A 24,886-nucleotide genomic window follows, 5' to 3' on the forward strand; every position below is an offset into this window, starting at 1 on the left:
GTCCTTAAAAAGCCCCTACAGCACATGTCTCATCACCACTCGCTGGGAGTCATGGAGAATAGACCTGTCCAGAGTCCATCCTGGTCAGTGATTAATTAAGCTTGCTTCAAATTTGGTTCAAAATGTGGAAATTGGTTTTTTCTCTCTCTTGAGAATCTCAGGAAGAACATTTGGAGCACCCACCATAGGGAGATAAGAAAGACCACTCCAACCCAAATTCTGAAGCTGGTCTCTTCTCTTTGGCACTGGGGACCCCACCACTACCATACTGAACAGCCATGCTCTAAAAAGGCGATAGCAAGCATTTTTTTTTTTATAAAGACCTTCTTTTGGAAGCCATTGTAAACTTTCTAAGACATTTTTCTGCCTACTTTCTGGATTCTGGTTATGGCGTATCCAGATCTGGGAATGGGGAGGATCTGACAAGGTCTATGCACCCTGTTCAGGACAAAGGCAATTGTCTGTAGGGAGTTGGTCTGGTACTGCTATGTATTCAAATGCTAATACTGCCCACCCCCACCCCCACCCCCACCCCCACCCCCACCCCCACCCCCAGACCTGCTTGTCCGCTGATGAGAAGATCCTCAAGTACACCATGTGATGCTTTGTAACCTTGGCCAGTAAAAGGCTAAAGCCTCTGATTGAGCAGTAAATAGAGGTGGGCAGATTTTCAGTTACCTGGCTGGGAGTTACAAGTACAAAGAGGAAAGAAAGGAGGGAGGACAAAACGGGGAGGAAACAGCCATGAGAGGAGATGAACCATGAGCACACGGTTAGGAGAAACAGTATGTAACAAGGAGCATTTGACTGAGATGTAGCTCCAAAACCTGCCCAATCTAGGCTTACAGCTTGTAAGTAAAACACCTGGATTGTGTGTCTTTTATACTGGGTAGCAAACATCTTAAATTCCTTTTACAGGAGAGAGCCCACTGGTTATTTTTGGTTAATTGGAGTTCATCCAGTGCCGCCAGCTGTGACTCATTGGGCAATATTAGTCCATGAGGGTAAATGGAGCGGAGACAATGGATGGGGCGGTTCAGAAACCCTGTGAGTACATATGGTAATGATGACACACTGGGACCAGCTGTGGGGAGACAGATCAAGTTTCCTTGAGGTGACTCAAGGGTTTTATAATTTTGTGGGAGGGGGGGGGGTAGGAGTATGGATAGGCAAAGGTAATTGGGTGTAAGGTACCAAGATGTCTCATTAGCATGGAGAAGCATTTCAGGAATCCCAGGTGCTAACAGGTTCCTATCAGGAGAAAGGAAGCTGAACCTGTAATCTAACCATAGCTATGTGACATTCCACAGGTAGAGGTGTGTGTGTGTGTGTTTTGTTTGAACACCCCAGACAAGGTCAGAGATTGAGGAGCTATGATGGTAAAGGGACTTGTACCAAGTCCAGAAGGCTATCCAGACAATGGTAGATTTTTGACCTTAATTATCAGGGCAACAAAAGCTTTTCTTTTCTGACCTGCTTTGGGCCCCAGAGGACCCCATGGTGCCTGTTGACAGGATTCCAATGCCTAAGTTACACAATAGAGCTCAGGAATTCCTGACACTGGGAGCAAAGCCTAGGGTTTAGAAGGACCCAGAATGGATCTCAGAACCAAGAACTCAGAGAGCCCCAGCCTCTAGTTGGTTTTACAAGAAAGCTATAAAAATTTTTCTCTTGATCAGACTGGTGAACTAGTAAAGCAGAGGGCTGCAGTTGTTAAATGTTGCTGTCTCATATTTTCTGTTGTTTGGCTCTATGTTTTCCATTCTAGTTTTTACTCTGTTTCTTATTGCTTTACCTGTTTTTCTGGCTTGGGGTATCTGGATATATGAACCACAAGACTGATAAGAATTCAATGCTTGAGGCCAGTGGGAAGCTTTGAAAAACCTAGGGCCCTGCTACAGCACCATTGTGACTGTGGAGAACTGGACCTCCCCTTCCTGAATTGCAACATTGCAGAAGGTATGGACCATTTTTCCTGTCTGTTTTGGATATATGAATGTGGCCACTGCATGTTTGTTTCTCTCTCTCTCTCTCTCTCTCTCTCTCTCTCTCTCTCTCTCTCTCACACACACACACACACACATATATATATATATACATATATATATATATATATATTCTTAAAAGTTTCTTTTGCAATATCAGAGCATAACCATAATTTTGGAAAGCAAAACCGATTTTTAACTGTGTAAACAATCCAGTCTCTCTAAAATCAATACCAAGTGCATTATTTTCATGTTACAGAGTTTGACTGCTAGTTATTATATATGAATGCATGATGGTGCAGCTTTTAAAGCTCATTAAAGAAACATTGTTTCAAATCCTATCTTCTATTAGTCTGGCTTCTAGGACAAGAATTACATAAAATATTATCCCAATTTAGAGATACCTTTAGAGACCTGTTTCCCTGGGTTGGTCATGCCATGTGTTGTTGTCCAGAAAGACTCCAACCCTGAGTTACCAGTTCTAAGCCAACTTTCTGTTACCACTGTTACAAAGTTTATACCATACCCAATAACTTGTAAGTCAGTAACATATTTATACATTTAAGACCAGTCAGAAACAAACATAAAGTGGCTACACACATTTACTTATTTAGACTACACAGACAAAATTTTCTTACCTTTTTCTATCAGTAATATCAAGGGAGGAGCACCTTGTCACCAGCTGAACCCAATAATCACAGTCACAGAGATTTTTGTAGGAGAAACAGCCATCAGCTTCCTGACCAAAGAAGCCAAGAAGCTGCTGGTCCCTTTAAGAGCAGCTTTTACAGTAGACTCCTAGCTACAGGTGCAGGTCAACTTAACCAGTTTTTGTTGTGCCAATTCAGAGTGTCTTTTTTTTTTTTTTAACAACACCAAAAAAAAGAAAAAAAAAATCCTTGAAATGAGTTAAAAACTATATCAAGGGGTGAACAGCCAGCAGATATGAAACACAGAGCAACAGTCAAGCAATGAAACAAAACCACAGACTTAAACTGACAGACATGGACAGAGTGATGCACTAAGGACAAACAATAGACCAAGAGGAAGAGAACTAGATGTTCCACCAAAGGGACCCAGAACCAGAACTAGGCATTACCCCTCTGGGAACCAGAGAGGAAGCAGGATGTCTCCTGACCTCCTCCTAACCCCAGGAGAGCTCTGGAACAGCTTACGTTCATTTTTCTTCTCTTTCACCAAACCATCCCCAGACACAGGTGAGGGCTGCTTTTCTGAAACCCATTCTCCCTCTCATGGCAAGGCTCTAAACTATCTCTAATCAGGGTCTAGAGACTAAAGGCATCTATGAGAACTATTTTCGCTTCCCTAGATTTTAGCATACCTCTAACCACATATACAAAACGCATTCTACCATTACCCTGTCCCATTTTTACAGGGTTTACTCACTGCTGGCCCAAGTTTTCCTTTGCACTGGCTTTCTTTCCCTGCAATGTCCTTCACTATACCCCTTATACTCCAGCCCCAACATGGAAGACACCATCTGACCAAGCCAGCTCAGTCAGTAAACGGGGTCCCAAGGGAGGGATGGAGGATTAAAGAAAGAAAGAGAGAGAGAGAGAGAGAGAGAGAGAGAGAGAGAATTAGACAACATCATATCAAGACCCAGCAAGTGCTGAGGCTGATTTTTTTTTTCAGTCTGCTTTATGCTATTCTAGGTACATGCAAAGAGTAGGGTCAGTTCTAGGTCAAAAGCAAAATAGTCAAGGAAAAACCAAGGCATAAACAAAGGTCCAATGATTACTCTATTCAGGGACTTACCAAAATGATCAGGACACAAAGAATATATTCTTTAGCTGTAGTAATTTTTAGCCATGCCCTAGTCCAATGTAAATAGTCTTGCCAAATTCCTGAAGAGGCCTCAAGAGCTCTCTACACTTTCTCTTCGGCTGGATCCACTCGCCAGATGTTTGGCCCATTCCCTAGCCTTCGCCTATCTTTTCAGCTTTCCTGGGCACTGACAATGATATACTAGAAATAGTTACAGAAGGGAACACATCATTCCTTGTCCCCTAACAAGCTGAAATGCTAGGTCAGAAGGAAACTCCCTGGCATAGGGAACAAAATGGCATACCACAAAAATGGGCCAAGATTTATCAATATACAGACTCACAAACTAAAATAGTTCTACAATATAATAGGGCACTTGGTCTGCTTTATGCAGAACAAAGACATATTATATGGCTTTAAGAGAAAACTATTATTTCTATACAAACCATTCAGGATTATAATCTGGTTGTACTCAGAGAAATATTACAAAAAGAGGACCTGAGATTAAAAAGCAAAATGACTATTACTCTGTTCATTTCCAGGCTCCTTCTAAATAGTAACGCTAATGTCAGTTATCACAGGGCCTTTGGCCCATCTGCTTCTGCTAATTACTGTTGAGCCTCACATTACTGATAGATGATAATTCCTATGTGGGTAGCATTAAGCTGATGGTTATAAGATCCCACTATACACAAGTACCCAATACAGAGTCAAACATTTGACAACATTTACAACTCAAGGGAAGAATGTAAGAGCCAACGTTAATCTGTAAGCCCCATCTACCCAAAAGCCAGGTAACTTCCTGGGATGCTGGGAATTGTAGTTTTTGGAAAATAACGGTGTCCCATAAGAAATACTGTGGCTGTGTGTTGTTGTCTTTAAAAAGACCCTACAGGACATGCCTCATCACCACTTGCTGGGAGTCCCAGAGAGTAGACCTAACCAGAGTCCATCCTGGTCAGTAATTAATGCTTGCTTCATATTTGGCTCAAAGTCATGGAACTGGTTTTTCTCTTGTGAATCTCAGGATTAATACTTGTCCACATTTTGTGCAAGGTCGTGGTAGTACTTGAGGCATAGGGCCAGTTCCTTGCCCAGTGGTTAGCATTTCCACAATTGGATACGATCTTGGGGATGCTGCTAAGTTCTGCCATTTGTTTATTTAAAGCTTTGCTTATTAAACCTTTTAAATGCTATATTCTCAGATCTCTGAGGTGTTTGAGGGTCATTATTTACTTGTTTTTAGTTGACAACATATACAGAAGTCTATATAAAGGTAGATATAAATTGGTCTCTTCTACCAAGCTTTGTTTCTGTAAATGAATTGTATTTGTATTTAGCATGATTATAACCATAGTTCTGAACACATTAAAGAATTTGATTATTTGTAATGTGACTGATGTGCACATCTTAAGTTATCTTTAAAAGTTTACAAGTTAGCAGTTTTTACAAGATTCAAATTTTATAGTTTTATCCTTGTTAAATTCTAGGCTTCAAAATTTGAATGGAAGATGTTTGTTTGTTTGTATAACATGATTTTAATATTTTTCAACTGTTCATATTCAACAGGCAGAATAATCCTCTTCCGGGTCAAAATCTGGATTATCACTTGAAGGACGTGTCCAGAAGATGTTAGCACTGATCAGTTTTACTATATCAGAATACGCTGATTCAACAATTACACCACGATTAGTTGAAACATACTCAACCAGTTCATTCAGTGGTGCTCTTTTAATTTCTTTGCTCTTCAAGTCTGAAACAGAGTCCATGAAATCAAACAGTACACAGCACTGTTGTAGCTTCTGGCAGAAAAGCTCTTGCTGTTCATTTGAAGTGGCATCTTTGAGCTGGGGCAGGGGGTGCAGCTCTGCCTGGCTGCCCTGGCTGCCCTGGCTGTGGAACTGCGACGAGCCCTGAGAACGCTTCTGCCTCTGTGCCTTGCGCACCGATCAGGTGAAGCCGTCCACAACTGGTGCGAGTGGCGACGGCGACTTCTCGGCGACCCGGGCGCTCGGCCCCTCCCGCAGCGGCTGGGACAGGCACGGCGGGCCTGCGCCCCAGCACCCCGGGCCCAGGCCGCGCCGCCCTCACGCTCCGCAAGCTGCTCTTTACGGGACAGCGCCTCGCTGCCGTGTCCCCGCGCCAGGCAGCCGCCTCTCGGGGCTGGCGGAGGGGAGGGTGGGGGGGGGGCGGTGGCGTGCGGGCCGCACAAGCTGCTGACGCCCGACTACGAGGGCTGACAGAGGTGAGCCCGAGTTGGACCGCTGGAGCGAGCCTCGTGGCCCCTTAGCGCACGGAGTCCGGACAGGTCTTCAGCTGCTGTCGCCCGCGCTGTCCGCCAGCCAGGAGCCTCCTCCATCTCCGGTCTGTGCGAGCCACTGCTCAGCGCTCGCTCGTTCTCATGTCAGCGATGGACCCCTCCTCGCCCGGGGCGGCCACCAGCACCCAGATCCTTGGAGCTTCGCCCTTGCTCAGCCTCCGGCGCCCACAGAGCACACCCTGGGAGCAACTTGAGAGGGTGGCTGGTACTCGGTGCGCATGCCACAGTTCTTAAAGATACAATATAAAGGTCTAGTCCTCTTAAAAACTGATATTACAAACTGTTAAGGATGATAAAAACACAAGTTACACGCTTTTAGGGATGGTTAAGAAATGTAGCTGTCCAGTGGCCACGGAAAACTGGGTCTGATTAGCCTTCTCAGGGCTGGGGGAAGAGCACAATTCCCCTTTTTTTATTTTTTGAAAGATGAGTGGAAAGGGGACACAAAATTTACTTGTACTCTATGATCCCACCTAGGAAATATGGTGACTAGGCGGCCGTGTCTGCTTAGGTCTGGGTCTATATTACTCCTCCTTACCGGTCTAGTAGAACAAGCGAAGCTTGTTGGTGTTTGTTTGGCACTTGTCTCTGTCTTAGGTCGACAGGAGCTCAAGAATGCCAGTTGCCCACCAGCCTTCAAAAGCACACATTTTCCCCATTCAGACCAAAGCCATGAAGGGCATATGAATATGCACTCAATGCATTTCTTCATAGGTATGAATAACTGCCATGGTGAATAACTGAGCTTGCTGAGGGTGATACTGTGTAAAGGCAACCAATCTGCTTAAGATAAAAAGTCAAAGGTTAAAAGCAACAAGATTAAAGTTGTCTGCAGAAATGTCCCAGGTATTCAATTCAGCTGCTAGTTAGCAAAGATCAGACACAAAGTCTGGCCACCAGGTGTATGGGAGGTGGCTTTGAGAATTGATAGAAATCACTTACTTCTCTGGTAAGAGTGGAGAAGTTTTGTTTTTTAAAAAGCCAATTTTTCAGAGTGTAATACACACGCTCAACAATTCCTTGTCTCATTAGGTTATAAAAAAAAATCCAGTTTTGTGTTCGATACCAAATTCCTTACAAAATGATGTAAAGTTGTTTCCAGTATCAGCTGGCCCATTATCTGTCTTAACGACTTTAGGTAATCCCATAGCATTAAAGGCTTGTAAACAATGATCAATTACATTTCTAGAGACTTCTCCAGTATATAGAGAAGCAAAAAAGAATCCTGAACAAGCGTCAATACAGACACGTATATATTTCAATTTTCCAAATTCTGCATAATGACTTACATCCATTTGCCAAATATGATTGGGCATAAGGCCTCGTGGATTAGCCCCTAAATGAGGAACTGGAGATAATGTAAGGCAGTTAGGGCATTGTTTTTCAATCATTCGAGCCTGCTCCTTAGTGATCTTATGTCAGAGCCTTAAGGTATGACTAGAAAGATTAAATTTATTATGATCACGTCTAGCCAATGCAACAGGATCTGAATCTAAGACATCTCCTATTAAAGCTCTGTCAGTGCCATCATTGCCTGCAGCTAAAGGTCCAGGATGACCAGAATGAGCTCGGATATGACCGATATAAAACTTATTGGGGGGGGGGTAAGAATGGTATTTTGTAGTTGAGAAAACAGAGATCTTGCTAGTGTGTTGAAATTAAATGTACCACAAGTTTCCAATAGAGTAACAGACTGGGCCACATATAGACTAGCAGTAAAAAGATTAAAAGTATCATTTACAGACTGAAAAACATTCAGTACTGCTGTCAGTTCTGCTAGCTGAGCTGAGAGCCCAGGAGTCTCTATGACTACCTGTTGATTATTTATGAAATATCCAGCTCGTCCTTTAGAGGAGTCGTCAGTAAAAATAAAAAAAAAAAACATTATGCAGAAGCTGTAAAGATGTCACATTAGGACATTATGTACATTTAAAATTTTATCAACCTATTTGAGGGTAATGATTATCTATAGTTCTTTAGATCCTATTTGAGCAAGGAACCAATCCATACTATGCAGCTTTAGCCAAGTATTTTGATCTACATTAAAAGGATGTATAATGACGTCTGCTTCTTTGCCAAAATAAATCAGTGATTGCATCCTTCCAAGTATAATCATATGGGCTACTGCCTCATAATATGGCAGGATATTACGTTTAGGAGATATCCTTGAATGTATCCGCATAAGAGGAGCCTTTTGCCACAAAAATCCTGTAGGTGTATGAGTCATATTAAAAATCAACAGATGTAAAGGCAAAGAATAATCTATATAAGTAACAAATGGTCTCTCAACAGTTCTTTCTGCTTGTTACAAGGCAGGCAATCCTTCTGAAGTTAAAGATCTAGGGGAGGTAGGATCAGGACTCCCTTTAATAATATCAACTAAGGGTTTCACTTCTCCTGTAGCAAGCATTAAATAGTGGCAAAGCCAATTGATAATTACCTAACAGTTTTTGAAAATCATTTAAAGTTGTTAAACAGTCCCTGCAGATGATTATCTTCTGGGGATAAACAGCTTGATCTGTAAGTTTAAAGCTTTAATAATTATAAGGATCCTGGGTTTGTACCTTTTCTGATGCTATTTGTAGTCCTTTATCAGCTAATGCCTGTTGTAAACCTCTATAACATAAAAGCAAGTCCTGAGGATCTAACAAGATACCATCTGTAATGTATGATGTATATCATTGGCCATTGCTGAATGGCTTATAGGCTTATAGGCTGAATGGCTTGTGCCACAAACTTTTGGTATAAGGTAGGACTATTAACCACGCCCTGAGGAAGAATTGTCCATTGATATCTTTTCCTGGGTTCCTTAAAATTAATAGAAGGAACACTAAAAGCAAATCTTTCACAATCCTGGGGATGCAAAGGAATAGTAAAGAAACAATCTTTCAAATCTACTACTATTTTATAATATCCTTTAGGAATAGCTACTGGAGATGGAAGTCCAGGTTGTATAGCTCCCATAGGTACCATGGTTTCATTGACCTTTCTTAGATCTTGTAGCAATCTCCATTTACCAGATTTTTTTCTTGATAACAAATATTGGAGTATTCCATGGTGATTGAGATTGTCTTAGATGCCCTACCTCTAGTTGCTCCTGCACAAGCAAAGAGGCACCTTCTATTTTTTCATTAGATAAGGCCACTGATCAACCCACACAGGAATATTATTAAGCCATTGAATTTTATCAGCATGGGATACAGGCAAGATAGTATTTTTATGGAAAAATACCCCAAACCTCTAGTGTTAAAGTGGGGCTTAGGCCTTTCAATTGTCTTAATGCCTTGTCCTTCCTTTCCTAGCCCTTGACCAGGCAAAAATCCTTGACATAGCATCTGCTTAGTCACTGTCTCATTAGGACTACACATTATAAGACCCGCTGTGACAAGAGATCTCTTCCCCAGAGGGTAATAGGCAAATTTGGCCTGACATAAGGTTGAATTTTTCCTGAATTGCCCTCCTCATCTCTCCAGGTTAGAAGTTTAGAACTTTGTTTTGGGTTATTGGCATAACCAATCCCTTGAAAGTGGGTGAGCATATAAGATAAAGGCCAAGTTGAAGGCCAATCTTGTCCTCTAATAATTGTTACATCAGCCCCAGTATCTAATAATCCTTCAAAGCTTTTTCCTTCAATTATTAATTTAAGGTTAGGTCTCTTACTAATAATAGACTGAACCCAGTACACATCAGAGGAACCAAAGCCACTCTGTCCTTTCTCACTCTTAACAAATCTGGAAGGTAGTAGATACAAGGGAACTAAGGTAAGTTGAGTGGTTCTTTTGTTAGCAGGTACAGTTATAATGTCATGAGGGGAAGTAGCCATAATTTTAATTTTGCCCTCATAATCACCTATAACACCTGGATAAATCTGTAGTCTTTTTATAATAATGCTGCTTCAGCCTAAAAGAAATTCCCAGGTTCAAAAACTCCTGTAGGCAGGGTTTGAACTCCTATTTCTGGGGTCAATACTGCATGAGTGGTGGAACTGAGGTCCAATCCTGTACTTCCTGTGGTTGTCTGGTAAGTTCAGAAATGGATTTCTCTGTCTTGGCAGCAGCTTCATGGCCCCATAAGCTGCTTGCTGTGAACGTCTTGAGGCCTGAGGCTAGCCCCTCTGCTCATTTCCTGACACGGGACGGCCTTGAATATCTGTTTTAGATCTACATTCCCTGGCCCAATGATTAGCCTTCTTGCATTGAGGACAAATTTCTGGGGCATGGCCTGATTGTCCACTCATGCCTCTGTTCCTGGGACAATCTTTTTTTTTTTTTTTTTTTTTTTAAATGACCCAAACTTCCACATTTAAAACATACTGTATTCTCTTGTTTCTGTGAAAGCATTGTTTGCACAGCGGTCCCTTGTAAGGCAGCAGCCATAGCCAGACCCTGATTGTATGAGGGTCCAATTTCTGCACAAAGATGAATATATCCAGATTACTCTGTTTTGTGCTTTGTGTGGCCAAATAGCTGCAGAGTACACTACAATAGCATCCTCATAAGCCAATTGTGTAACAAAAGGAATTCCTGCTTGAGGGTCTCTAAAAATTCTACTAGCTGCTTTTAGCAGCCTCTCACCAAATTCCTGAAACAGTTAATCAGGAGCTTGTTTGATGCCAGATAGATTTCCACTGAGATCCCCTTTAGTCAGTAATTGACTCCAAGTGTGGCAGGCAGCCATTGCAATTTGTGAGTATACTCCTACAGGTAGCCCAATATGATTAGCATTGCCTTCATATTGACCCTCTCCTAGAAGCATGTTAATATCCCAATCTGTGTTACCTGCCTGAGCATTCAATGTGGCAGTTCTCTTAATAGCTTCACACCATTCACAACTCCAAAGTGAGTAATCTCATCCTGACAAAGTAGCCTCATAAAGAGTCTTCCAATATTGGAGGGTTAACTTTATCTCCATCACAGTGTCAAACAAAGCTTGTATAAAGGGAGCTGTAGGTCCACACTGTGCCACAGATATTTTTAATTCTTTTATCACCTTGAACTCCAAAGTCTGCTATTGTCTGACTCTATTGCCCTGCTAGTCAATTATCTCAACTACAGGGAAAGCTGGCATGTCAGATGTATCCTGCCCTTTCCCTAGAGCCTGATTCACTGATCTTTCTAGTATTGATTAGCGTATCTCCAAATCCCTACTCTTTCCTGCACTTGATACCTTTGTTAGATCCTGTATCTCATTAGTCAGTTTCTGCAGCTTAATTTCCAACTCTAGTTTATGTACTTGCATATCCATCTGGGCAGCATCTCCTTCAGTAAAGGCCCTAGGTGGAGCAGAAGGTGTGCGACGAAGCCAATCCCATCATAATATTTGGCAGCCTCTTTTTCTAAATGAGCTTCTTCCTCCGAAGCTAGCTCATCATTAGTGTCTCTGTACTTTTCTAATTTAGGGTCAAGAGAGCCTTTTTCTGGGAAAGACTTCTCTGACAGGCATTCTTCCTGAAGTTCTCCAAGCTCTCCCTGGGCATTAACTAATGCCTGTTCTTCATCAATAGCATCTATTGAAAGACCCACAACGTGAGGACTCCCCCACGTTCTGACTCAGGAGAGGCGACACCCCAAAATCACCCACAAGAAACGGTCTTGTTGCAAACTGCAAGAGGATTTTTATTCAAGAGCGCTCTCGGGCCCACGGTCATACACCACGCAGGGGTAGAGGACCATGGCACCCCAAGTAGCTGAGTAAGGGGTATTTAAAGGAAGAAACCACAACTCAAGGAGGTGGGAAGGGCGTTGTTGGAAAATACCAAAAATACCAGTTAAGAGTCACAAGGAAGTGCAAAGTTACAAGAGTCATGAGGAATACCTGGTAATTGTGAGGGTTATTTCTCAAAACAGTTTCTAAGAGCCCCTAACAAAAGCACATTTGCATAGCGGGTTCCGGCAATGGTCAGGGTGACTTTCTTTGAATGAGCACTCTTTGAACCCAGGAATGGGTGGGTAGAGGAATGTCGCTATCTGTTTTATGATTAGCATACCTTTACAAAGGCCACATTCCCAAGCCTGGGCCTAAAGGCCTAGAATTCTGTTTTTACTTTGTTATACTTTCACTATTATAAGTGCTCAGAGGCAGAGGGTGATAGAATCTGCCTGGGTGGTTCTCAGAGCTTCTCCAATTTTTTCCCAGGTTTTCTTATCCAAAGTTCTTTCTTCTTGAAGCAATGGGAAGCATGAATCTATCTGATCTAAACGTTTTCTAACAGTTGTTCTTCAAACCCTACCCCTCTCACCTGAAGCTGCTCTTGGAGGCTGATGACAAACGCCTGTTTAGAATTCTCCAGTCCCACATTGCACCGTTACCTCCTAAGTGGCATCAGCATTGGGTCGATGCTGTCCGAACTTAGCCTGTATCCTTTTGCACCTACAACAACAGTCTGCAAAAGATGAAATGCACGGCTAGTGCTAACATTGATGCTGTTTGTTGCTTACTGTGCAGGATACCATAAATTCTTCCGTTTTCTGTGGAGCTTCACCTAAGACAATGTTCCTCAATTGCCCTTCCCCCCTTTCAAGTCCCTCATTTGGGAGCTACCTATAGCCATCTAGCAGCCATGGAGAACTGGGTATACCTGAAAGGGAGGCTGGCAATGAAATAGGATGGGCAAGTGAAATAAGAATGAAGCCAAGACAAAAGTTCTCTGATCAAGTCTCAAGGTTTAATTTTCAGATCTGTGAATATATAGGGGAAACCCCAAAGACCCATCCTCTGTTTTGGCTGGGTTCTGTTCTTTGTTTCAGCTGGATTCTATTGCAAAACAAGCTCAGCAGCTCAGCGGGCAGTCTCCTTCTGCAGGAAATTGCAGGTGGGCAAGGCAAGAGACTTCCACCTAACTCTGAAGACTCCACCCAAGTAGGCAGAAAACTGACTGTGGCAAAAAAAAAAAAAAAATTAAGGTCTGATTAGCCCACTCAGGGCTGGGGGAAGGGCACAAAGAAATACAAATTAATAGTCAGATAGTCAAACTCATGGTCATACTAGATACTAGTTTAGTTAATTACAATAGAATATTTTCAAGGTTATTCAGATAGTAAATAGCTAAGAATAAACAATGTTTGATAATTCAGGTATACTATAGATAGATGTTTGGTCTTTGAAAACCTCAGAGATCCACAGAAAATGTCATTTAAGATTATTTCATTATTAAAGGATCTTTGAAATATGACACAGGTCTATTTCTGATAGTATCCCCCATTCCCTTTCAAATAAGATGATGAGTATTAATAACCTCTGTATGAACTTGCTTTAATTGTGGCAAGTTAGTTATTAAGCAAAGAAAATGCCTATGGTTTAACTACAGAAAAATCTGTCCAGAAGTCACAAATGGATGCAGGAAAGTCATCTGTCAAGGTCTGCCAAGACAAGGGTAAACAAGTCCTTCATAATTCCTGCTTCACAAAAAGTCCATCAGATATACTGAACCTGAAGGCTGATGATGGATCATCCAATATTATAGAGTCAATATTGGAGTCTGTCTAGGCAGTCAGCTGTCTCTGTCATTTCTATAATTTTGAAAGCTATGTTTCTGTACCTCCTGCATATGCAGGTACTATTTATTCCTTCACCAGTTTCTGATGAGGTTGAAAATTAGATAATTATAGTCTCACAATTAAATTTAAGTTGTTTAACATTTAGGGAGATGTTTTACATCTAAGAAGTTATTTTTAAGCTAATAATAAAAGTTAGGATAGAAAATGATTTAGACATATAGCTCTGAACTCACCAGATAGGAAAGATGGTAGAATACTTTATCTAAATTGTCAAAAATCAATTGACTAGACATTATGAATGTAACTCTTACTTAATAGTTTTCATAGTTGTTCCATAATTATTATAATTGTATACAATTTATTTTTGAAAGAAAACGAGCCTTTTATTGGGCTAACAAGAGGAATTGTAAAGAGAATATCTTCATATCACCTGTCAATTAAAAAGCCAATGGCCTGTGGCTTAGGCAGGAAATGGGAGTTGGGATATCTGAAAGGAGAAAGGATTCTGGCAGAGAGCCAGGCCAGAGATTCACTGGGAAGATGAGTCGAGAAGGACCCATGGTCCCTGAGCACAGGTAACCAGCCATGTAGCAGAATGTAGGCTTGAATGAATGGGATATCTTTAGTTATGATCTAATCAGATCATAATGATCTAATGATCATATGATCTAATATGATCTAATACCTTGGCCTAGTTATATGGCCAAAGTATTTGTAAATATATTTTGAATCTGAAGCTTATCTCTGGTAGCATGGGGCTGGGAGATAGAACCAGACCTAACTTCAACAGAGGTGCTATCTTGGTAGATTTCTCCTTTGGTGACTATGAAGTGTCTTTCCTCATCTCTTTTGATTACTTTTGGTTGAAAGTCTATTTTATTAGGTATTAGAATGGCAACTCTAGCTTGCTTCTTGGGTCCGTTTGCTTGGAAAACTTTTTTTCCAGACCTCTACTCTGAGGTAATGTTTGTCTTTATTGCTAGGTGTTTCTGGTATGTAGCAGAATGATGGATCCTGTTTACACATTCACTCTGTTCATCTGTGTCTTTTTATTGGGGAAATGAGTATATTGATGTTGAAAGATATTAATGACCAGTGATTTCTAATTCCTGTTATTGGTTTTATTAGCATGTGTGTGTGTTATTTTGTTTTGGTTTTCTCATGTAGAATTATTTATTTCATTTGTTTTTTTGGGTGTAGTTATCCTCCTTAGGTTGGAGTTTTCCTTCTAGTATTTTCTGTAGGGGTGGATTTGTGGATAGATATTGTTTAAATTTAGTTTTGTCTTGAAATATCTTGCTTTCTCCATCTATGGTGATTGAGAGTTTTGCTGGATATAATAGTCTAGATTGGCCTCTGTGGTTTTTTAAAGGATATAAGATGTTTCTCCTTCTAGCTTTTAGAATCTCTGTTTAGAAGTTGGGTATAATTCTAATAGGTCTGCCTTTATATGTTACCTGGCCTTTTTCCCTTGCAGCTTTTAATATTCTTTGTTATGTGGATTTAGTGTTTTGTATTATGTTTTAGTATTGTGTGGTAGAAGGATTTTTTTTTTTCTGGTAGAGTCTAATTGGTGTTCTATAAGCTTTTGTAGGTTTGTGGGCATCTCTTTCTTTAGGTTGGGAACATGTTATTCTATGATTTTATTGAAAATATTTTCTGGTCCTCAGAGGTGCATTTCTTCAACTTTTTCCTATTCCTGTTATTTTTACGTTAGGTCTTTTCATGGTATTCCAGATTCTCTGGATATTTTGTGTCAGGAATTTTTCAGATTTAACATTTTCTTTGACTGATGTATCAGTTTCTTCTATTGTATCTTCTACACATGAGATTCTTTCTTTTTTTCTTTTCTATTCTATTGGTGATGCTTGCATCTGTTGTTCCTTTTTTGTTCTCTGAGTTTTCCATCTCCAGGATTCCTTCAGTTTGTATTTTCTGTATACCTTCTATTTCCATTTTCATGTCATGAACAGTTTTATTTCTTTCTTTCACTTGTTTAATTATATTTTCCTATATTTCTTTAAGGGATTTATTCATTTCCTCTTTAAAGGCCTCTATCATCTTTATAAGATTGAATTTAAGGTCATTTGCTTGTGCTTCTCTGTGATAGAATATCCAGGGCTTGCAGTAGTAGGATAGCTGTGCTTTGAAGGTGTCATATTGCCCTGGTTTTTGTTGATTGTGTCCTTAAACTGGCCTTTAGCTATCTGGTTGTCTCTAGCTGTTTCTGTTGTAGCTGGTATTTGGGAGGAGACCTAACCTTGATGATTTGGTGTTTTGCATGCCTCTGGTGGGTATCCTTGGGCTGGACAATGAAACTTAGGGTACTGTGCAAATTTTTTAGCAGTTGGATGTGCCTGTAGTGACACAGCAGCAAAAGGACTAGGGGCAGGGGTTGGAGGAAAGACAGTCAGAGAGGTGGCCAGAGAATGGCTGTCTGGGGGACATCATGCCAATCGTGCCAGCTGGACATACTCCCAGATGACTTGACAGATGGGGGAATGGATGTAGGAAGAGAATCTAACTTGTATGGTTCCAGATCAGGAGGTCTGGTGAAGATGGGTGGGCAGGTGGCTGGACAATAGAGGTTTGTAATCTCTAGCTGACTGAGATGTAATGATTTTTAATGGTGGTCAGTGAAGAGGTAATAACTAATGTACAAAGAAGTGATACACTTTTTTTTAACCTATCCAGTTCACTCATATATAAATAGAACAGGCTTTGATCATAGGCAAATAATGGCATTGTCTACATGAACAATTTTAATATCCAAAGAGACTCATACAATCACAAATGATAATCAAAATACTACTGTTTGCAATCTGGTTCTTTGTACTAAGCAGAATCTCTACTGAAAATTAGCGATTTGTTAGAGGGAAACATATCAAAATAATAATGTTATAGCATGAATTATATATTCATAATTCAACAAGCATTTATTGTTTTCTGACTGCCAGGCTTGAGATCTTCAAGTGAATGACACATTATTTGTCCTCAACAATTCACTTCTAGGACTGGAGAGATGGCTTAGCAACTGAGAGCACCTTCTCTTGCAGAGGTCTCAAGTTCAGTCCCAGCATTCATACCAGGTGGCTCACACCTGCCTGGAATTCCTATTCCAGGAACTCCAACACCTTTCTGTCATCTCCTTGAGCACAGCATTCATATCCGCATTCAAACATGCATAAAAACACATAACACTTAATATGTAATTAAAAATAAAGCTTTGAAAGAATAGATATCTTATGTGTGCACATGTGAATGCCTGTGTGTATTTATGTGTGCTATGTGCATGCCTGATGCCTTGAAAGCCAAAAAACAAAGTCAGATCTTTTTAAAGCTGGAGTTACAGGCAGTTGTGAGGTATTTAAATTGCATACTGGAAATTGAACTCAGGTTCCCTTACCAGCTGAGCCATCTCTCCAGCACACACACACACACACACACACACACACACACACACACACAGGGATTAACATTCTTATGAGCACTTCTAGCTCTGTACTTAGGCTTCTGTTAAATTATTCCCCTACCCCACTCTTACCATAGGATCTAACTAGGTGATCATGGCTGACTATGTAGACCAGGCTGGCCTGATACAGAGATAGAGAAATCTCCTCTCTCTGCTTCTACCTCCTGAGTGCTGGGGGCATTACCATGCCCAGGCCTGATTAGTTTTTTTTTTAAAAACTAATATTTTGAGTGATTATTATTTTATTATTCTTGTTTTTGTTTTTCAAGACTGGGTTTCTCTGTGTAGCCCTTGCTGTCCCAGAACTTACTCTGTAGATCAGGCTGGCCTTGAACTCAGAGCTCTGCCTGCCTCTGCCTTTCAAGTGCTGGGATTAAAAGGTTTCACCACCACCACCTGGTCTAGTGATTATTTTACCATGGAGTTTCTGTTCCTGTCCATTTCAATATTAACAGAGAACTTGGTTTTACCCTTAAATTTCAGAAAACAAAAAATCCCTCACATATGTTATGAATAAAATATAAATATATCTCTATGCTAGAAATCCAAATATATTAAAATTTACCATACAATATTTTTTTAAAAAATTATGTGTGTGCACCTGCATGAGTTTATGTTTACTACATATGTACATGTGATCTCAGAGGAATCAGATATCTTGGAACTGGAGTTATAGGAGGTTTTGAGAAGCCTATTGTAGGTGCTAAGACTTGAACTCAAGTCTTTTACAAGAAAATTAATTACTGAGTCACATCTCCAGCCCTTTTAAAATTTTATACATATATAAAATATATATCTATATAATATATACTGTATGTAAATATTATATATACATATATATGTATATATATATATCATTTCTGTATGGTTGTTGATTTATGGGTTCCACTGACTAGTGGGACAGGCAGAAATGAAACATCTCTTTTTGTTGCTGTTGTTATAACCTGTTAAATATTCTAAAGTAGGATAATGGGTGTTAAGTAAATAGAAGTTAAGTAAAGTAAAAAAGGAAAGTTAAGTAAAATAGAAGAACTGGCTGTGATGGTTTGTATATTCTTGGGCCAGGGAGTGACACCATTTGGAGGTGTGGCCTTGTTGGAATAGGTGTGACCTGGTTGGAGTAGGTGTGTCACTGTGGGTGTGGGCATAAGATCCTCACCCTAGTTGCCTGGAAGTCAGTCTTAGAACTCTCAGCTCTGCCTGTGCCATGACAACCTGGATGCTGCCATGCTCCCACCTTGTTGATAATGGACTGAACCTCTGAATCTGTAAGATAGCCCCAAGTAAATGTTTTTTATAAGACTTGCCTTGGTCATGGTGTCTGTTCACAGCAGTAAAACCCTAACTAAGACACTGGCCTAGACTGGTTTTGTGAATGATGACTTGAGATGAGAAATGACTAGAAATATCCAGCTAGAAAACTAGCATATAACCCATCTATACCACTTTTGGCCATATATTAAAGTGACTATCACAAAGATATTTGCATGTACACATTTATTGCTGCTATATTCACAATTTCAAGGAAATGAAATTAGCCTAGATATCTATTAACAGATGAATGGATAACAAAGTGTGGTACATATATACCATCTTTTATATGACATACATATGTATGGATGGGATTTTATTTGACCATAAAGACAAATAAATTTGTGAAATTTAGAAATTTTGAAAATGGATGGATCTGGATAAAATTTTTTAAGACAAACACTATAGATTCAGACTTAGTCAAATACTACATGTTCCTATTCACAAGCAGGGCCTAGCTTTTCATGTGTGTGTGCGTGTGTGTACTTGTGTATGTGTGTGTTCATATATTCATGCACGGTTATGAGTATGGTTTTATGTCACAAACTAGGAAGGAAGTCATGACATAGAGAAAAGAGGGTTTACAGAGGCAGAGAAAGGCAACAGAGCACATGTGACTTGAAAGCAGAAAGGGGGATGGGTCCTAGAAGGGCAAAGGTATTGAAAAGAGGTAAAATAGTAACATACATTTTGTTTGAAAAATGCATCAATTAAACCTAATATTTTGTGTGCATAAATGTCTTCCCTATACAAGTTTGGAAACCTAAGTTGGATCCCTGGAATCCACGTAAAGGTAAAAGGATAGAACCAACTCCCCAAAAGCTGTTTCTCACTTCTACATGAACACCATGACATAGATATTCACAGCATATGTGTAAGAGAGTAAGGAACAAGAAAGAAAATCTACCTGGGCTACCAAGGTCAGCCTGGTCAACTTGAAGGCTGCTTTATAGACAGTAAAAAGGTCTGGAGATATAGACCAGTAGCTGGGTGGTGGAGCACTTTACCTCACTCAGTCCTCAGTATCATACACACAAGGAAACAACAAAGCACCTACTGTCAGAACACAGTCCAAGAACGGAGTAATTAAGAATTCTGAGTGCTTGTGAGAAAACTCCAAGAAGTCAAGACAAAAGTCTGTGACCTCAGTTTCTTAAAAACAGAATTGTTCTTGAAATGTGTTTTCATGTTCCTCTGAGGTGTAGTGGATAGGAGTGAGTTTACTTCACCTGTTCTTACTCATGTCCCCTATGGGAAAAAAAATCATGGTTTTGTCATATGTGGCTTGTTGTTGTGATTCCTCTTAACATTCAAGGTATAAACTGTCTAATGCTCTGAATAAACTTGGCTAGTGCACAAGACTTTAGTCTGCCTCATTTTTAGACCTCCTACCTTCTTATTGCTGTTTGTATTTTTTTAAGACAGGATCTCACTCCTGCTGGCCCAGGAGTATGCAGTCCACACTGGCCATGTTTTTTATGGCTCAGCTATTCCATTGTGGTTCACCTTCTCCCTCCTGTATATGCTTCTTATTCCATGGAGGCTCCTTTCTGCTTCTCCTCCTTCCTTTTCCTCTTGGTCCCAAGCCCAGAAAACCTAAACCCCACCTACATCTCTTCTCCCCAGTTATTGGTTGCTGGCATCTTTATTTACCAATCAGAATTAACTCGGGGCAGGGACCCTCAGTGTCTTACCTACAGACTAACTTGTCTTTGGGGCAAACAGTTTTAGAGGGCCCAAATTAACATAAAAATACAAACAACATTAGACCAACTACAAATAATCAATCCCTGTAAGTCATTCACAGCATGAGCACATAGAAAGAAACGAATGTAATATAAAACATTTTAATGTGAAATTTTCTTACATGTGGTACATACCAGAAATTGCAGGGTTGCCCAAGGTTCAAGGCCAGTTTGGTTTACATAGTATTATAGTCCACGAGTCACCTCACAAACTACACAAATACAGATTTTAGTCAGACAGGCATAGTTTATTGATCATTCAACCCAGGAATGATTGATCAGGGTCATAGACCAGACTTAGAAGAGCCAAGATCCTACAGAGCTCTTCCTTTTTTTCTTTCTCCCCATCCCCTTTGTTATTTTTTTTTTAAATTGGATATTTTATTTATTTAAATTTCAAATGTTATCTCCTTTCCAGGTTTCCCCTCTGGAAACCCCTTATCCCATTTTTCTTCCCCCTGCTTCTATGAGGGTGTTCTCCTACCCATCTACCCACCCACCTACAGAGCTTTTAAGCTTTTAAACCCGCCAAGTTAGTTTACCAATCAGTATTTAGGGATAGGGGATTTCCTTGGCAACATATCTTTGCTGTCCATTTATCCAGCTCCTATTGGTTGAGGTATTCAGCTGTGATAGAGGACTTGCCTTGCTTAACTTCAACACTCACGTCTTAACTTGCCAACCAGGATGCTAGTTACCCATGTACATGTCTCTTTCTGCCAAGTAGGATGTCAGTTCCCTGGGCCGTCTTGGGAAGTTAAACTTTACTCAATCTCTACTCAAAATGGAAGTCTTATTCCAAATAGCTTCTTTTATTGGTGTAGGCCTCTCTTTTATGTTGGGGTCTATTCCAGGGGCAGCTTATAAAAGCAAAAACCATAAAAGGTCATACACAGGTGCAAGAAGTGCTGTCTGGTGGTTGGTTCCAGTCCAAGGTTATTGCTGCTAACTATACAAAGCAGTTCTAACTGACTTATATTGTGGTTGGTTTCCAAGAACACCAAAACACAGAATGCCCCATCAACTCGGGCATGAGAAAGTTTCCTTATAATATTAGTAACAGCACAAAATGGGTGGCTAGACACAGGTCTTAACACATAGCAGTTTCATAATAGCCATGGCTACAGAGTAAAATCCAGTCTCAAAACAAAAACAAAAACAAAAAAACTAAAACAAAACAAAAAACCACAAACAAAAAAACAAAACCAAAAACAAAAACTAAAAGAAACAAAAGTAAATTTTATTATGCTGCCCTTAGGCTTATTGTTTTTTAGACATTCTCTTTTGAGATGGTGACTTTTTTTGTAAAATATTTTCTTGAAGATCTAGGGATGGAACTCAGCTTAGGAAAGAGGCCAACCACTAGTAGAACTCATAGACCAGCTGGTAATCCTTGTCTGTTTTTTCAGTTAGTTAGTTAGTTTGTTTTGTTTCGTTTTTTTGTTTAGCTCAGGTTGGCTTTAAGCTACAACCCTCCTGCTCTTGAGTTTCCAAATGCTGGGATGACAGGCGCATGTTACAATGTCCTCTCTTAGAAATTTCTTGTTATTTTTAAGATCAATCTCAATTCTCCAGCATTTACTTCTTAGTCTCAATACATGTATTCACTCCCTTCTGGCAAGCAATCTTTAACCAGCCTGAATCTTGAGTTATCAGAAAGCAAGCTTGCAGCCTCAGTCTTTTCTGTCAGCTGATAATTATTTCTTCCTCCTTTCTTTATCGAAATAACATTGCCATCAACCTTACAGATTAATTTAAAAATAACTTCTATGAAGGTGATATGCCTTCATTTAGAATTCCCAGGTATCTCGGTACTTATCCAGTATTTACCAATGCATTATCTTGTAATTTATTAGTTTGTTGCCAGGAAAGGCCTCTACGTCCTTAAGGGCAGAACTAGGCGTTCTTAAACTTTCTATAGGGACCTTAAATGAGAAGATGACACACAAAGTATATTTGTTGAGTAACTTTTTTGGAGGGTGGACGGGGAAATATCAGAAAGGTGGGGGGTAAAAGGACAGAGGAACACAGGGTACTATTGTGTATACAGATTCTTCCATACACGTTTTTTTAAAGATAGTGTCTCCTGTTGCCAGTAGGAAGCAGAGGTTGGCCTAGAACTCTTTGTGCTCATACTGCTTCGCTGTCCACACTCCCGCCCCCGGCTGGGATACAAGCTGCTCTTCCGTAAACTGGCCCAGAAGAGAGGATACTGAGCGTGGAGAGGTAGTCGGATTCCGTGTCTCTGGATCCTGCTGGAGCAGAGTAGGGTCTCTTGTTTCTCGCCGGCAGCCTCGCGTGGCAACCCCAGTCGCTGACACCAAACTCGGCTGACTGCAAGAAAGCAGCCAGGTTACCTCCTCCCCGCCTCCGTGGCCCCGCCCCGGAAGTGACTTGAGGCCGGTCCGGAACCTCCCGGCGCTGCGGCTGCAGCGTCACCAGAAGAGCCGGAGGGGTCCGGGCCGAGCAGCCGCTGCCACCGCCAACGAACCGGGTGCCGCGCGGGGTCCAGCAGCGCGCCGGGCAGCCGGGGCGGGAGGGGGGCCCAGCGGTCGGGCCGAGGGCGAGGCGACGCGGACGAGGCTGAGCCCGCAGCGGGGCGGGGGCCGGGGCCGGGGGTCGGGCCGGGGGCGGCCCCGGGCTAATGGAGGCTCCGGAGCGGGCGGGCGGCGGGGAGCCCCCCGAGCCTGGCGGGCGGCCGGTACTGGGCCCGCGGGCCTTCGTCCCGCAGAAGGAGATCGTGTACAACAAGCTTCTGCCCTATGCCGAGCGGCTGGACGCCGAGTCCGACTTGCAGCTGGCACAGATCAAGAGCAACCTGGGCCGGGCCGTGCAGCTCCAAGAGCTGTGGCCCGGGGGCCTCTTCTGGACGCGGAAACTCTCCACGTAAGTGGGCTGAAGCCGTCGGCGGGCCGGGCTCTTTGTCTGCGCTGCTGGTGCTGCTCAACTCTGTTCTGTCCAGACGGCGCTGACCTGGTGCAGGATTCCAGGGGCGCGGCCGAGTCCGGGGAGACCCAGTCTCCTCGTTGCTTTCCGTGGGACTTCTGGGTCCTGTCGGTCGCCTCTCACGATCAGCGTTCTGGTCCTTTCTCTTGACGTGCCAGGCTCTGGGGAGCCACAGGCGTACCCGGGCATAGGGACGAGCGGCTCCCATTGGTTCTCCCTGGGGTTCTGCGCTTGGAGCTGCGGGATAGAGAGCTTCGGTCTTTGGGGAAGCGACTCCTGTCCTTGCTTCTGTGGTTTTTTTGGGTTTGTTGTTTGTTTTTTGTTTTTGTTGTTGTTTTGTTTTGTTTTTCCTTCCTCGTCGATCCACTTTACACTTCTTACCGTAGGAAGTAGGGACAGTAAGAGGTTGTGTGTGTGTGTGTGTGTGTGTGGTGTGTTTTTCTGTGTTACTATGTTTCTTGGGGGTCTGGGTTGCTGTTCTGGCTTCCTGGATTTAATTGAAACGATTCGTTTCAAATGGACAGTCAGCGCATTCTCGGATTGAGTAGACGTTGAGAATGTTGTCTTAGAATTCTAGGAAAAGTGTATGTTCCTGTTGTGACATTTCCTCGGTCACGACTTCGCTTATTCTAAGGCAAATAGTGAAGAGCGCTGTTAGGTTGATCCCGGGCTTTGTTGGCCAGACTGTGTGGTTTTGAGTTGGTTAGTTCTTTTGTTTTCCGTACGCACTAGCCGCAAATTATAGCGTCATTAGAATTAGAACGGGGGAAAAGTAATGATGGAGCAAAAAGTTTGGAGAGGTCATTTGCTCTATGCGCGCCTTTACTTTGGCAGAACTTATTATATAAGATTTTTGCTGTTTTGTTTGGTACGCTACATATAATTTGGTAAGACTATGTTTATGCATATGGTTACCGATAAGTGATTGCACAGGGCATGTCATTTGTGTTCCCCAGAATCTGCTGAGTGAGCTGGGTGATGACTCAGGGTTTTATAATACAATAGTGGGCTGTATCTCTCTTCGGGATAATTTTTATGTGCTAATTATTGGGGGGCTTCTGACAAGTTTTTTGTACTCTTCAACCGAGTGAAAAGAGCTCTTTTACTTAAAAGATGCAAAACTAAAGCACTTAATTTGTCTTTCTTAGAGTGACCATAAAGTGGTCACGATTAACAGCTCTGTTGAGTGGATTATAAAGAAGTTTATGGTATTAAGGATCCATAAATGTGGAGATCAATGTAATCAAAGAAAACCCTCTTTTTAAAGGATTAAAATTGAGTTACTTTGTGTGTTCTCCTTAGGTGTTTGTGTAACTTGAACACAGTAAAAATGAAGTTTGTTAGTCACTTTGATAGACTTGCCAAGGAATATTGTTTTCAGGGAATATATGCAACTTTTCTTTGGTGTATAATATGTGTATGTATATGCCAATTTGTGAAGACATCCAGCTTGGATTTATAAGCACAGTTAAATGTTTATTTTCCAATATCTGGTTAATGAGTTTGGTAAATTAGCACTAGGCTTTGTTGCTGTTTTGCCTAAAGTACAAGTATTACCAAGAAATAATAATGGAGTTACCATGCTTGATGTGTAGAGCAGTATTGCTGTTTAGATGGCTTAATGGTGGTGGCTCCTGTTTTCTGTAAATAACCTGCAACAAGTGCTGTCATGTAGACTTTAATTTTGGAATAGTGGTTAAATACTGGAAACTAATTCTTGGAATTGCGTTGCCATGTGACACTTTGAATTTGATAGGGCACACTGTGGTCTTGGGTGTGTGTTTTCTTCTCGAAGACGAATTAGGGTGACATGTTTGTGTATA

At 41.3% G+C, this 24,886-nt stretch overlaps 1 protein-coding gene across 3 annotated transcripts in view; it reads left to right on the top strand.

The window, feature by feature from the left end:
• The first annotated feature begins 22,553 nt into the window (after positions 1–22,553).
• Psme4 (proteasome (prosome, macropain) activator subunit 4) overlaps positions 22,554–24,886 on the top strand; it is a 109,376-nt gene continuing 107,043 nt past the window's right edge. For 2 of the 3 annotated variants that reach the window (XM_017314207.2, XM_011243649.3), the window contains exon 1: positions 22,557–23,003. In XM_017314207.2, coding sequence (XP_017169696.1) covers positions 22,762–23,003 — 242 coding nt within the window. In that variant the 5' untranslated portion in view covers positions 22,557–22,761. Of the gene's footprint in view, positions 23,004–24,886 lie in introns of all 3 variants that reach the window. The other variant, NM_134013.3, reaches the window with a different exon arrangement.

This window comes from Mus musculus, chromosome 11 (assembly GCF_000001635.26).
Source record: "Mus musculus strain C57BL/6J chromosome 11, GRCm38.p6 C57BL/6J".
NCBI classification, from domain to species: Eukaryota; Metazoa; Chordata; class Mammalia; order Rodentia; family Muridae; genus Mus; species Mus musculus.